The sequence below is a fragment of the Trachurus japonicus genome, chromosome 5 (assembly GCF_045865225.1).
Source record: "Trachurus japonicus isolate A0001 chromosome 5, Traja_1.0".
NCBI classification, from domain to species: Eukaryota; Metazoa; Chordata; class Actinopteri; order Carangiformes; family Carangidae; genus Trachurus; species Trachurus japonicus.
This window is the reverse complement of record NC_140911.1, coordinates 32,133,412-32,146,921: the sequence shown is the minus strand read 5'-3', so window position 1 is coordinate 32,146,921 and position 13,510 is coordinate 32,133,412. Positions and strand designations below refer to the sequence as shown.

Genomic DNA, 13,510 nt, shown 5'->3' with positions numbered 1-13,510 from the left:
ATACAAAATAGCGTAAAAATAGCGTGTTAAATTGGTGCAACTTGGTGTGCCACAAGGATGCATTCATAGCCCCATTTTGTTCACCCTGTGTGTGCTTATGGCCATATCTTCAAGAGCACAGGTAGGTATCACAGCTCTGCAGATTTGTTTGGCCCTGTCACCACATGATTTTAGTGGCATTGACTCTTTACTCCTTGAATAAGTTCTTTGCTTCAAATACAGACAAAACATAGATGTATTTGGGAACAAAAAAATGAAGGTTTCAATTTAGTGCAGTCTTGGAGTCTAGAGCATTTTAAACTTCAACCCGTGTTAAAAATCTGATGGGGATCTTAGCTTCATTGACCACATCAAAGCTATAAATAAATCTGCCTTTCCAGCATCTCAAAAGCACAGCACAGGCCAGAGACACTGTGTCTCAACAAGACAGAGAAAAGTATGAATGCTTTTATTAACTCCAAAGTTAATTTATTACAATGCTCTCCTCACTGCTTTATCAAATAAGACCATTAGACAGCTACACCCTGTTTATATTGCAGCTGCTGGGTTTCCACCAACATTAAGAGTCAAAATTACTGCAATTCTCCAATAGTCTGGGCAGTACAAATGTTTCTGATACTTCTGAAATATTCAATGAATATAGTGTGTGTGTATGTGTATATATATATATATATATATACACATACATACACACACACACACTATATATATATATATATATATATTTTTTTTTATGAACTGCCCAACCCATAACTGACTTGAAATTGTCTAGAAAATAGAGAGAACGTACAGTAGATCAGAGCATTTACTGCACATTCCAGGAAATGTAGCACCTAACTCTCAGTCTCTACATTAAAAATTAAAAAGACCCTACTTCAGCAAAATGAAAAATCACATAACCCTCCATCTTTTTTGATGCAATTTCCCACCCTAATAACTTTCCTACGAGCCCTAGGGGAAATGAGTGGAAAGCTGGAACCTTACCCAGACTCACTGTTTGACATTGTTTGTTTTCTATGCGCTTTAATCTTGCTGTGTGACAACAAGTAAATAAATATATACTTTTCCATGACTTCAATGCCATTTTCATGACCACGCAATGTTACATCTATGTATAGTACAGTATACATGAAAAATATGCATACTAAATTTAACATAATAATTCCCAAGTACATTTACTAAATATATACAGTAACAGGACTGTGAGATAAATCAGAATCTGTTAGCGACTGTCAGTGGAAGCAGTTATGATCATAATATGTTAATATTTGTGCAGTTTTGTGATTTGTTTCAAAGAATCAAACCATTTTATGAAAAAAAACGAACAAAATGAATTATGTAAGCTCTTATTTTCTATCACACAGACATATATAGATTGTCTACCTCGATCTGGCCGATGGTCTCCTGGTATTCCTGCTCTCTGGTCTTAAATAGTGACTCCGTTTCATCAATGAGGCTGCCAAGACTTCCATCCTGGGAGTCCTTCGAGAGCACAGACAGAGACTTCATTCATCATGCATGAGGAGATGTCTTACACAGCATCCATAGCAATGATCTACACTCTGACTTGCATGAGCCTGAAAACCATATAGTGTGCAGAGAAGCACAAACGCAGACGGGACTCACCGGATCAGCGGCTTCACCACCGTTGCCCTCGCAGGGGGCGATGGACGAGCAGGTGTTTGCGGCGATGGCACACGGCACGTTGTAGTTGGTGAAGTCCTCCCACAGCAGCAGGGTCTCTTCGTTCTCCTCCCACGTCAGGCTGTCACAGTCGTCGTCGATTTCGAATGTCTCGCGCCTGGCAACAAAGGAGTTATCTGAGCAATGTCTGCGCGGGGCGAGGGCAGAGGATGGAGGAAGAAGAAGAAGAAACAGGGAGGAGAGGAAGGAGAAGTATAACAGCCACCAGATGCAGCAGAGGTCATGCGCTTATAAAGAGCATGAGAAGAAGGACAGGACAGATATTTGAGAAACCAAAAGCAAGTCAAGCACACAGTATAGCCAGCAGCTGGAAGTTAGTGATTAGTAAACAGGTCCATTCAGAACAGAGAATGTTTGTGAGAGTGAAAAATGATGAGCCTCAACAGAGCAAAGTAATGCTTGTTGTATTTACAGTATATCTGCAGAGATACTGCTACATGAGCATTCAGTGTGTTAGATGCAACACCACAGTCAAACACTAGAGGGAGCCGAAGGAACACACCAAACACTTCCATCACAACAACTGGGCAGGAAACTACTGTGCTGGTATGGCGCAGCTGCATAGCAGAGTCAGTTTCATTCAAAGCAGGAAGAGCTTGGTTATACAGTCTGTGTGGGCATCAATGCTGCATTTGCCTGTGTGTGTGTGTGTGTGTGTGTGTGTGTGAGGTGTTGCTTATTCTTACAGCTGGTTGAGCATGCGTTTCATTTCGTCCGTGATGTTGAGCGAACCGGGGACCTCCTCCTCTGACAGGCTGGGCTCAGCATCCATCTCTGAGTTCTCCTCATCCGACACCACCTTGCGCTCTTTCTTCTTGCAGCAGGCCATCGCCCCCTGCCGAGCACGCACACAAATATAAACACACGCACAATATGAACCTCATGAACCCTGAGGCAAAATTTAAAGCAGACAACCAGTGTTTTTTGTTCTGTACATTATCTGTATTCCTAAGTGAGAAAAGTGAAGGATAAACAAGCTGCATTTTATCTTATTTGCTTTTTTGACTGGTTACATGCCACTAAATAGAAATAGAAAAACCTAATGTGTATAGCCTATAGGAAGTCTATTCTGTAGTCCTGGTTTCTGGTTCAGCTTCTAAAACCAGATGAAAAATGTCACAAAAAAATAAACATAACATGATAAAAGAGGTCTCCAATTTGATTCACAGTGGATGGATAGTTGGGCTTAAGCCAGCAATGTCGGCGCAATGTGATAACCTTGTGTGCAGTGAAGTTACAACATCAGCATTTCACCTTTCTCTCTCTCTCTCTCTTTCTCCCCCTCTGTGTGTGTGTGTGTGTGTGCTTCTGTAAGTATTCTTAAAGTGTATGTTTATATGTTTAAGAGTGTATATGCACACAAGCAGACATGCATCACTGTGCCTTCACATGGGGTCACTCAGTACATGATGGTCAGCTGGTGAAAAACCGACAATGTCACTGCACACCGTCACCACCCACCGGCGGCTCTGATTTCATTCACAGACTGCTGACTGTTTCCCTCACAAAAGAATTCATATGTTTTCTGCCGTTACTGTCAGCTCCCCTAGCAAACATCAGAGCGGCAGTTGGACGGATGCCCACCTTCTCTGGGAGAGACCTGACCGGACTGACGTTGAACATCTTTGACATGTCCTCTGAGTTGCGTTGCTGAGCCACGTCGCACAGTTTGGCCGTGATGTCGATGCGCCTGCAGATGTCCATGTCCACCCGCCTGGCCTTCTCCTGAATCTTGGAGTCCAGGTCAGTCATTTGCTGCAAGGAGATGGATGGAGGTTTAAGAGAGATGTATGCAGAAACAAAAACATTCTCACACAGCATGAATTACATTGTTCGAACCTTATTCACTGTTGCAGGCAAAATGTTTAACTGACATCTGTAACTGTAACTGACATCAGATGATTGTTTCATGGTCATATTTGTTCCCTGAATTACATAGGTGAATGTGCAGGTCACAACTAGTCCACAAGAGCATTTTGGAGTTGTTGGATTGTGTATTTAATGAGGGAAACCAAGAAATCCCATTAACCTCCGTAGCGTAGCTCTGAGCAGCTTGCGGCTCTGTTCCGCCGTTCTAAAAATAACTTGCAACTACAATTAAAGGTAACAAACCTACTCCTAAAACTATAGGGACTATGGCAATGGGCCAGTTTGCCAAAATGTTGAACTATCCCTTTAAAACACTTGGCAGTCAGATGTGTTTTCTGTTGTATGGAAATGTGGAACTCACACACTTATGTCAGCGTAGCTAAGCCTAAGATAAATGATGATTATTTGATAATTATTAAGTCCCAATTTGAAAAAAAAATTCCCAGTGTTTTATTTTCAGTTCTGACATCAATAAAGAGGTACATTGGTGGTAAGTACCAAAACCCACCTCTGTGTGCGCTTACGTCAGGCTGGTGAGATGACTCTTTTCTGAGCGATCGAATAATGCTGCATAATGCACTCATACTACCGTATCTAAGCAACTGCATGGAGATATGGGGTAATACCTATAAATCCCACCTACATCCGTTATGCACATTACAAAAAAGAGCAATAAGAATCATCAGTAACACTGGATATCTTGAGCATAGAAACTCATTATTCTTAAAGGCACACACTGAAATTCACTGCTCTGGTTAAACACAAGACTGCACAGCAAGACATAATCTACTTCCGGATGATGTACAAAATATGTTTATGGAAAGGCAAGGTGGGTGTAATTTGAGAGGGGAACTTCATTTTAAGATAATTAATGTCAGAACAACTCTGAAAAGTAACACTCTGTGGGGTGAAATTGATCTGGAGAAGGAGCTCAAAAATAGCACAAACATAAAACTGTTAAAGAAAATTATACAAAAACATGTTGCTAAAAAAATATGAGTATGAGGAAAAGTAAGTTGGAGAGTTGAATATTATTTTTTGACTGCATATGGATAGGTAATTCTAAAACTAAGAGAGATTCTGTAGACTTTGTATTTGGTTTATTTTGTTTGGCTTTGAATATGGAATGAAGGTGTGGTGAATAATGGGTGGGAATTGAAAATCTTGGCTTCCTCCCACTCCTTTTCGAGCATACATTTTTTATTGATTTGAATATTGGTCTTGTTTGATATTTGGGACACTATAACACGTGCTATTTATTATTTATATATGTTTTCTTTTCTTTTTTTAAATATGTTAGAAATAAAGACTTATCAATCAATCAAAGATATAGTAGATTAAAAAAAAAAAAACACTCAGAGAAACCAAATGCTGCACAGCTGGACTCGCAGCATGGCTAATGGCACTTTTCTGTGGACTGAGCGCTTTGATATTTTCACAGAATTGATACAGAACCTAGATCTGCTTTATGATTTTAAAAAAAAGACACGGAAATATCAAAAACAATATTAAAACTTCCATCTGTTTACAGCACTAGAACTATACTTCTGTATTCTTCTTCTGTCAACATAACAAATCAGATACACTCTGTTTTGATTGATAGATTTGGCGTGGACAGATATGCAGTGTGTGCAGATTTACATCATTTCCTCCTGACAATACGTCCATTCACTTCTCTGGGCAATGACAAGAGAGGGTCCCACATTCAAAGACACAACCACAGCCACACAACTATGGGATGTCTAACTACTTCTACACATCCTATAAGCTTGACTGCTGCCACATGACTTACCTGTCTCTGGATTCACACATTGGAAATGAAGCAGAGCACAGAAAATAACATGAAAAATCTACAATGTACAGATGCCATAGTGAAGATAAGCAGGATGAAACAACAAAGCTTTCCAAAAACAAAAACATCATCTGGCTATATTTATCCCTGAGCAAGCACAAGCTGTGACTGGGCCCACTGCAGTATATTACAGCTGTATATCACAGCAGAGCAGAGCTGCCAGGGAACAATAGAGGGCTATACAGAACAGGAAACGCCGTTGATCTACAGCTGCTATTTGAGCTGTTTTCAATGAATGCTTGTTTTAGAGGCCTTTCTGCCGTTATGTATCTTTTCCTGAATGCAAAGGAAGGAAGGGTGTGTGTTTGTGTGTTAAGTATTATTCATCGGATCCACGCGAGTGACAAGCTTCATCAGACTGACGGTTAGGAATGTGCAGGACAACAGCTGTACATGCTGAAACACTGCCGCTGGAACGCTTAACACAATTGCTTTAAGCTAGGGAGTCGACCCAGCACTTTATCCAACGTGAAAGTGCTGTCACACTTGAGAGAAGTGATGGTGACATCACCCCAGCGCTGAGAAAATACTTACGTCACTCATCAGGCTCTTGTAGACCACGAGTTCGGCCTTCAGTCTGTCCACCTTCTCGTTCAGCTCACCCTGGACTTCCGATGTCTCCCTGGCACTCTGGGTAAAAGACACACACAGGTAAACAATGGTCCTAACAAAATAGGTAGAAACACATCCACTCTACTTCCTAAAGTTTGTACAATGAACTTTTTCAATAACCATTTCTAAACTGGTGTTCATCTTTAGAGAAAACACTAAAGGGATAGTTCAACATTTTGGCAAATTGGCCCATTGCCATAATCGCTATAGTCATAGCAGTAGGTTCATTACCTTTAATTGTAGGTGTAAGCTATTTTCAGTACGGCGGAGCGCAGCAGCAGGCTGCTCAGAGCTACGCTATGGAGGCTAATGGAATTTCTTGGTTTCCCTCATTAAACTCATCAAATTCAACATCCCAAAACTCCACAGCGCTTTTGAAGACAAGTTGTGACCTGCACAACCACCACGCTATGAGATAATGACGGAACGATACGAAACGGAGCCGTTTTCGAGGTAAATTCATACAAAACTGCTGATGCGCGTTGCGTTCAGGGACAGTTTTTCAGCAAGCAGTCTCCGTATTTACCCTGTATTTACCTCGAAAACGGCTCCGTTTCGTATCGTTCCGTCATTATCTCATAGCGTGGTGGTTGTGCAGGTCACAACTTGTCTACAAAAGCGCTGTGGAGTTTTGGGATGTTGAATTTGATGAGTTTAATGAGGGAAACCAAGAAATTCCCTTAGCCTCCATAGCGTAGCTCTGAGCAGCCAGCTGCTGCGCTCCGCCGTACTGAAAATAGCTTACACCTACAATTAAAGGTAATGAACCTACTGCTATGACTATAGCGATTATGGCAATGGGCCAATTTGCCAAAATGTTGAACTATCCCTTTAACAATACACATTCCTATAGGTTTTAGGTCATATCCATTATTGTCCCTGGTCTTTCCAACAGGTCTTTAGTGTCTAACATGAAAATAACTCTGACAAAATCTTCAATATATTGTCAACAAACGATTGATAACACCTCTTCGAAAGTGTACAAGGTTAGAGGCAAATTAAAAGGTGCCGTCTGCATCATCAAAGACAGTGATTGTGAAATGTAGCTACAGGCAAAGTTTTGCACTGTTATATGATCATGTAATACTGTTTTATACGGTTACTGTTTGGCTCTGAGCCCAGAGAGCCCAGACATATTTATCTCATGTAAATGTGGAAGCATGAAGTAATGCAAAAGATGCTTTATAGCTGTAGCTACGTACAGAAATGGAAAGCAGCTGTTTACCATATATTAACCTACAAGGAGGTAAATTAACTCATAGCGTGGTGAATGTGCAGGTCACAATTTGTCCACCAGAGCATATTGGAGTCGTTGGATTGTGTATTTGATGAGTTTGATGAGGGAAACCAAGAAATCCCATTAGCCTCCTTAGCATAGTTCTGAGCAGCTTGTGGCTCTGCTCCGCCGTTCTAAAAATAGCTTGCACCGACAAATAAAGGTAATGAATCTACTCCTAAAACTATAGGGATTATGGCAAAATATAAAGCTATAGTGCCAGCAGCTGGTTCGCTTAGCATAGTTTAGCATAAAGACAAGAAACCAATGGTAACAGCTAGCCTGGCTAACAACTCTACTTTCCAGTAACTCATTAATGAACCAATTATGTTTTATTTCATTTGTTAAATCTATAAAAAAATATCATCTACATCTAAAAAGATTAAGTTTTTTCCCTATTGTGGTCTTTTAAAGTGTAACCTAGAGAACTGAGCCCTAATTATAGTAACTTTTACTGTAACTAGCTTTTAAAATAAATAATTCACATAAATTCCAACTCAATGTTTATTGTATCTAGCTAGTAAACATGGGCTCTGCAATTTCACAGACCAAATTTAATAAACCGCATGATTAAAAAGATTAACCTTGTTGACTCCATTCACTCTTTGCTCCTGTAGTAAGTCATTACATGGTAACAGTCCTCTGGCTCTGGGCCCATAACAATAACTGGCTGTTTTCATTGAATTTACTGTGTGAGCAGATTTCCGCCTCTCCCATACACACAGCCACATCTGCCTGTGTGCTTTAAAAGGTTAAAGCCCCTCGGGAGGATGGCACTCCACCTCCCTCTCTGGGCTTCTGCTGACCCAGAATCCAAGACAAACACGCATGCTGTCAGTGATCAATTTGTGCAACACCGACGGTGAGGGAAGGATGCACACTACATGGGACACGCCGGCAACAATGGTGTATATTTTGTGGTATGGCCTCAAGGTGTGACACTTTAGATTGATTTTTGCCTCTACTTCTATTCCTGTTTGCCGGCTCTGAGCAGCAGCAGCAGCATAATGGGAGGCTGCTGGTGATATTTGATGTTTATATCCACATCCAGGCCAGCTGACTCCTCCTGATGGCTTTGTAATGTGTGTTTTTTTCCCCTAATCTGACACACATCCTCCTGGCTGTACAGTATCTGCTGTCAGTCCAGCTCTGCTGACTCCACAGTGCATAAAACACCATGAAGAACAGATCTATATTTAAATCCTCATACATGTGCTGGAGTTGCTATTTTGAAACTGTATGTGTACACACGCTCTGTCCCTCAGATGTTATTTGCACTCTGCATGTGGTGAATGACCTTTCAATGTTAGGTGCACCAGTTTGTTAATGACATTTATCTTGTTCTCTACGTTTCCCAACCTGCTGTAGGGATTCCACCGTGGACTCCAGCTGCTCCCGCTTGGACACCTCCTCCTCCCATCTGCAAGACAGAACACAGAGGTGGGTCACTTACTGCTGGTCCTGGTCCCCTGGGGGCCACTAGAAAGGGTAATGGTAGTTTTGTGGGGATAATACTCCTGTCTCTGGTTACAAAATGCCCTTGACAGTGTGGCTTCACACCCACTCCCCCCCTCCTACTTTCAGTCTTTTTATCTCTTCCCTCCTTTGTCCTGTCATCTTTACAACCCCACTCCCTCAGAAAAAGTTCCATCCTTCTCCAAATACAACAAACATCGCCCGTGAATAGCGTCTCAACCTTCGAGCCACTGCAGAGAGACATACGAGCTTCTACACACCCAGAAGGGTGGAGTGTCTCTGCTGCAGCATGAATTCCTTCATGCTCGCTGCCTCATTGCTCATGAAGTCACAGGTGTAGGGAATCTGTTTACAGGATCTCACTGGCAACAGTTCAAAGCAAGGGAAAATCTTTATTCATGCTTTTGACAGAGGTACAAGCTAGAGGTACGCAGTTAACATCTACCAAAGCTACCGACCTGACTGCAAAGCCATTCGTAGCGTTCCCAGTATTTACTGGAGATAAGAGGCTGAATTATTCATCACATCACAGTCATCAGGGCAGACATATCACACACAACAAGCAGCTCATTGTTGCTTCAGTACATTTATGTGAAACAGAAGATGAAAATAAAGAGTGTGGCAGCTCTGTGCTTTCAGCTACCACAATATTAACATGTTAGCATTAAGCAGGTGTTAGCATGCCAATTCTACATAATCAACTTAGGTCCATGGCCAAGTTCGTTGTTAGCATGTGACCTGATGGGTGAAAAGCCAAGTGCTAAAGGTTCTCCACCATGAGGAGGCCATGTATCTCAACAAAAATGGTGATCCAAAAAAAACCCAACCAACATCACCACTCCCCAAAAAGCCAAGCTGCTACTGTGGCTAAAAATAAAGTGCCAGACCCCCCACCACAGCCCTTTGGCTGCATGCTATGATTAGCCACACAGTTCTACTTTCCTCTGGTCATATCACTTCTCTGCACCATGGCAGCCACGTGTAAACAAAATTAGGAGCCTCTATAATTGCATTGCAGCATGCGTTGCACACAAGGCACAGACGGCTCAGCCCGCACCACATCCGTCGGTTTTTCTCATGCTGCTAACACACACACTCATCTGGCTCCCTGGGAGATTAGATAGCAGCCATGCTGAGTCATAGATACTTCCCAAAAGACTGTATGAGATTCCGAATAGACAAGAAGCTCATTCAGGAAAATGAAGTCGCCGCACCGAGCTACAGACATCCATGTGGTGATGAGCCACGGTGGGTACAAAGCCGTGGTGACAGAGGACGATACAAACAGAGGGGGTGTTCTGTGTCTGTGTGAGAGAGACTGGCTGAGACAGTGGGAAAATGTGTACGGTGTAAAGCAGCATACTATGTTTACTGGAAGAGACAGAGAGAGCTGACATCAGGACACTAGTATTGACTTCTGGGACTTTAGCTCTTTCTTAGCTTTTACCATGGAGAAACACAAACACAGCCAGAAGTCACTTTAATGCCACAACATGCGTCACTGAAGAATTCACTTTCTCAACAAAACTCTTGTTTTCGTTCAGGACCCCCTGAATGTACACTGTCTAATTAGAGAGAAGTATCCCTTGGCAGGGTGCAGCGGCTCGCACTGTGATTGAAGCCTTGTTCTGAAAACGCTGGCAGTGCTGCTTTACTGTGACCACAACACTCGGCCTGCCTGCCGCAGGACTCCGGCTAAGGTCACTGGAGTTCACGACTGCATCCTTTGCAGACACCAATCCGTTTGTCACAGCATCTGCATCACCTGTGTTGTCACTTCCTGGACAGCCGAACTTCAGCCTCTTTCACTCGTGATAATGGGACAACGTGATTAAATGGACCTGTACCGATGGAGGGGAAGACCGTGTCTGTCGACCGTATTTCATTGCTATTTTTGCCATCCGTCAGAGTCAATGGAGCTGCAACCGCTTCCACATTATTTGGAACGGTTACAATTTAGCACTCTGTCCAAGTCAGATGGAAAATCGGCGACTGTTTTCAAGCATCCAGATATGAGAGGCCAATCCAAACAGAGATGACACTACAGCACCGCAAAGGTATTCAGTCTGGCCTCTCTGCTCTGGTTTTCCTGTACCTTTGGTGTGACTCAGTCAAATGAACACACCCGGAGTCTCCTTACAAGGACAAAGACAGCAGGAGAACTGGAGCCTGTGTCCACTCATAGACAACTGTTTACTGACTGACAAAATCTCAGCTCTAATGAATCCAAAACAGAGTCCTTACACACGTGTTAGCAACGCATGGGTCCCAGTGAGATTGCAGCGATAAATGAAATGGTTTCTATTTTCATTTTTGGCAGGCAACTTACAATTTAATGATGTTTTTAAAAAGCCATGTAAAGATACATTACCTTCTTTTCATTAAGGAAATTAAAAGCCTTCTTAAGAAAGAATCACCTGCTTTTCTGTAACATTTAATCCAATTTAATAATGAACAGATAATTGTTTTCTGAAATCAGTGTTGCTGCCGTAGCACTTGCAACTGACATGAATGGATAAAGAAAGAATTCCTCATTTCAATGCGCAAAATGCAAATCACATGTGTGTGTGTGTTTTGTGACACATGAGGAAACTAAAGGATAAGTGTATCACATCAAACAGACACTTTCTCATACATATTTTGTCCGTTGAACAATAGCATTCCAGCAGCGCCTGCCAACTAACACTCCCTGCCTTGTGTGGTATGTCTGGGAGTTGCGCTTGCATGCGAGTTGCCTCGATGTTTTTCCCATCACTGCGCCTGAGGACGCCGCAACTGTGCACACATCCAAATCTGACGCAGGCATGTTCTCATGTTTGACACTTTCAACTGATAGCGGTCATTGTGATGGTTTTATGGGACTCATAAAAAACGTAATCTTGAAGGCTGATTCATCTCAGAAAGAATGAAAGTGATAATCAAGTGATCACTAATTGTCTATCAGATATTCAAATTCAAAAGGTCTTACAGCGTGACTCTTGTAAACCATCTGTAAATACCAAAAGGAGCACAGGGGAAACTTTGAGGTGTGGTTACGTTACGGACCACTCCACAAATCCTCTGTTACTCATAGCAAATAAAAAACCAGAGTAAGACAACACCCTGTTTAAACTACACCACCGAGAGTTTTACTAAGAGTGGAATTTCATTGTAACCTCACATCAAATTACAAGCTCAAAAACTGATCCTGGATATTATAGCAGATTAAAACACTTGAGAAAATACCTACATTTAGACATCATATTACACCCCTCCAATTTATTTATCTAATTCAGTTTTAGCCTCAAGTTCCTGCTGCTCTTGAAATTATTTGTTAAAAGTATTTTGAGGTCAAAATATTGCAGTAGTCCTCATTTAGTGACACATTTGACCTTGTTTATCTTTGTCATTTTTTAATCCTTTCCAAATCCTCAATGTCAATGTGATGCCTTGTCAAACCTGCCGGACTTGTGTTTCATCTGCTGGAATAATTTCTATTGTCCGCAGACTGTATAATTTACCACACAAGTATGTATATATGGTATACTGAACTGGTGTGGTGTGCTGTAAAGAGATTATCAAATGACAATAGTGAGTGTATTTTTGCATATCGGCAAAGCATTCATTTAAAGGTCCAGTCTGTACAATGACAGGAAAACAGTGATATCTATCATTTTGATTCTATTATTGATCTATTAAATAATTCTGTTGTGTATTTATGAACGTGAAACTCTTGAAACTCTGGTTGGCTGGATTTTCAATTCTGTACAAACATGGCGGCACTCTCTAACCAAGACCCTTGCCATAGATATACTGACTAGATGCCACCTTCTGCTTCTCAGCATACGTCAATAGCGCCGCCATCTTGGGTCGGAGTTTCTGACCATAGACATATGTACGTCTGACAAGCAGTCAGACATAGGGTTGTCACGATACTAGTATCGATACTTTAGCAAATGAGTACCGTATCCGGATATGTTTTAGTATCAATACTTTTTTATGTATCAACAACCCTAGTCAGACCGACCCAAGATGGCGGCTGCGTTGGCGTATCGACAGCAGCGTCAGAGGCGGCATCTATGTGTATATATCTATGGACCCTTGCTGTATGTATATATAAAAGAAGAATTATAAGGCTATGAAAACCAAACTGATTTTATTGTTTAGCAATTATACGCTTGTACAAATATATTCATTGTTAGTATATTCAGATTTTGCCAATAAACCTTGACAAATATTACACACTGGACCTTTAATTTTCATTATGAATTGTTGCATCTTATTAAAAAGACGACTGCAAAATAGACCTGAGTCTAAACTGTATAAAGAGATCTTAATCGCACCATTATAACGAATTCTCATGAGGGCAGGCGATAGTAAAGCAGGAAGTGTTACATGATAACCGATTGAGAGATCAATACATCTGGCTACATACAGGACAAACACTCCCATTCAGCTCAGCTGCCCGCATGAAATGAAGCCACTGACAACTCTTATAAATCATATCTCCTGAGTCCAGGGCGCACGTGATGCTTCTCCTTGGAGTTCCATAGGCGTCTATAAAATCTTTCCTCCATGACAGCAGCATTCCCCACCCTCCACATGCAATTAAACAGCGCACAAGCAGGCACCGTAATTCATTTCAAGCACAGGTTCTTCCAATAATCTAAGCTGTATAGGAGGAGCGTGATGGGAAGCAGCATCTGTGGCACAAAGATGTGAAATAGTGACTAATGTGAGGC

At 41.6% G+C, this 13,510-nt stretch overlaps 1 protein-coding gene across 2 annotated transcripts in view; it reads right to left on the bottom strand.

The window, feature by feature from the left end:
- The window catches only part of iffo2b (intermediate filament family orphan 2b), a 32,873-nt gene that overhangs the window by 3,006 nt on the left and 16,357 nt on the right, over positions 1 to 13,510 (bottom strand). The window contains exons 2-7 of one of the 2 annotated variants that reach the window (XM_085777514.1): positions 8,673 to 8,733; positions 5,960 to 6,055; positions 3,289 to 3,459; positions 2,391 to 2,539; positions 1,627 to 1,831; positions 1,384 to 1,482 (exon numbers count right to left, since the gene is read on the bottom strand). In XM_085777514.1, the coding sequence (XP_085633640.1) occupies positions 1,384 to 1,482; positions 1,627 to 1,831; positions 2,391 to 2,539; positions 3,289 to 3,459; positions 5,960 to 6,055; positions 8,673 to 8,733 (781 nt within the window). The remainder of the gene's footprint in view (positions 1 to 1,383; positions 1,483 to 1,626; positions 1,832 to 2,390; positions 2,540 to 3,288; positions 3,460 to 5,959; positions 6,056 to 8,672; positions 8,734 to 13,510) is intronic. The other variant, XM_085777515.1, reaches the window with a different exon arrangement.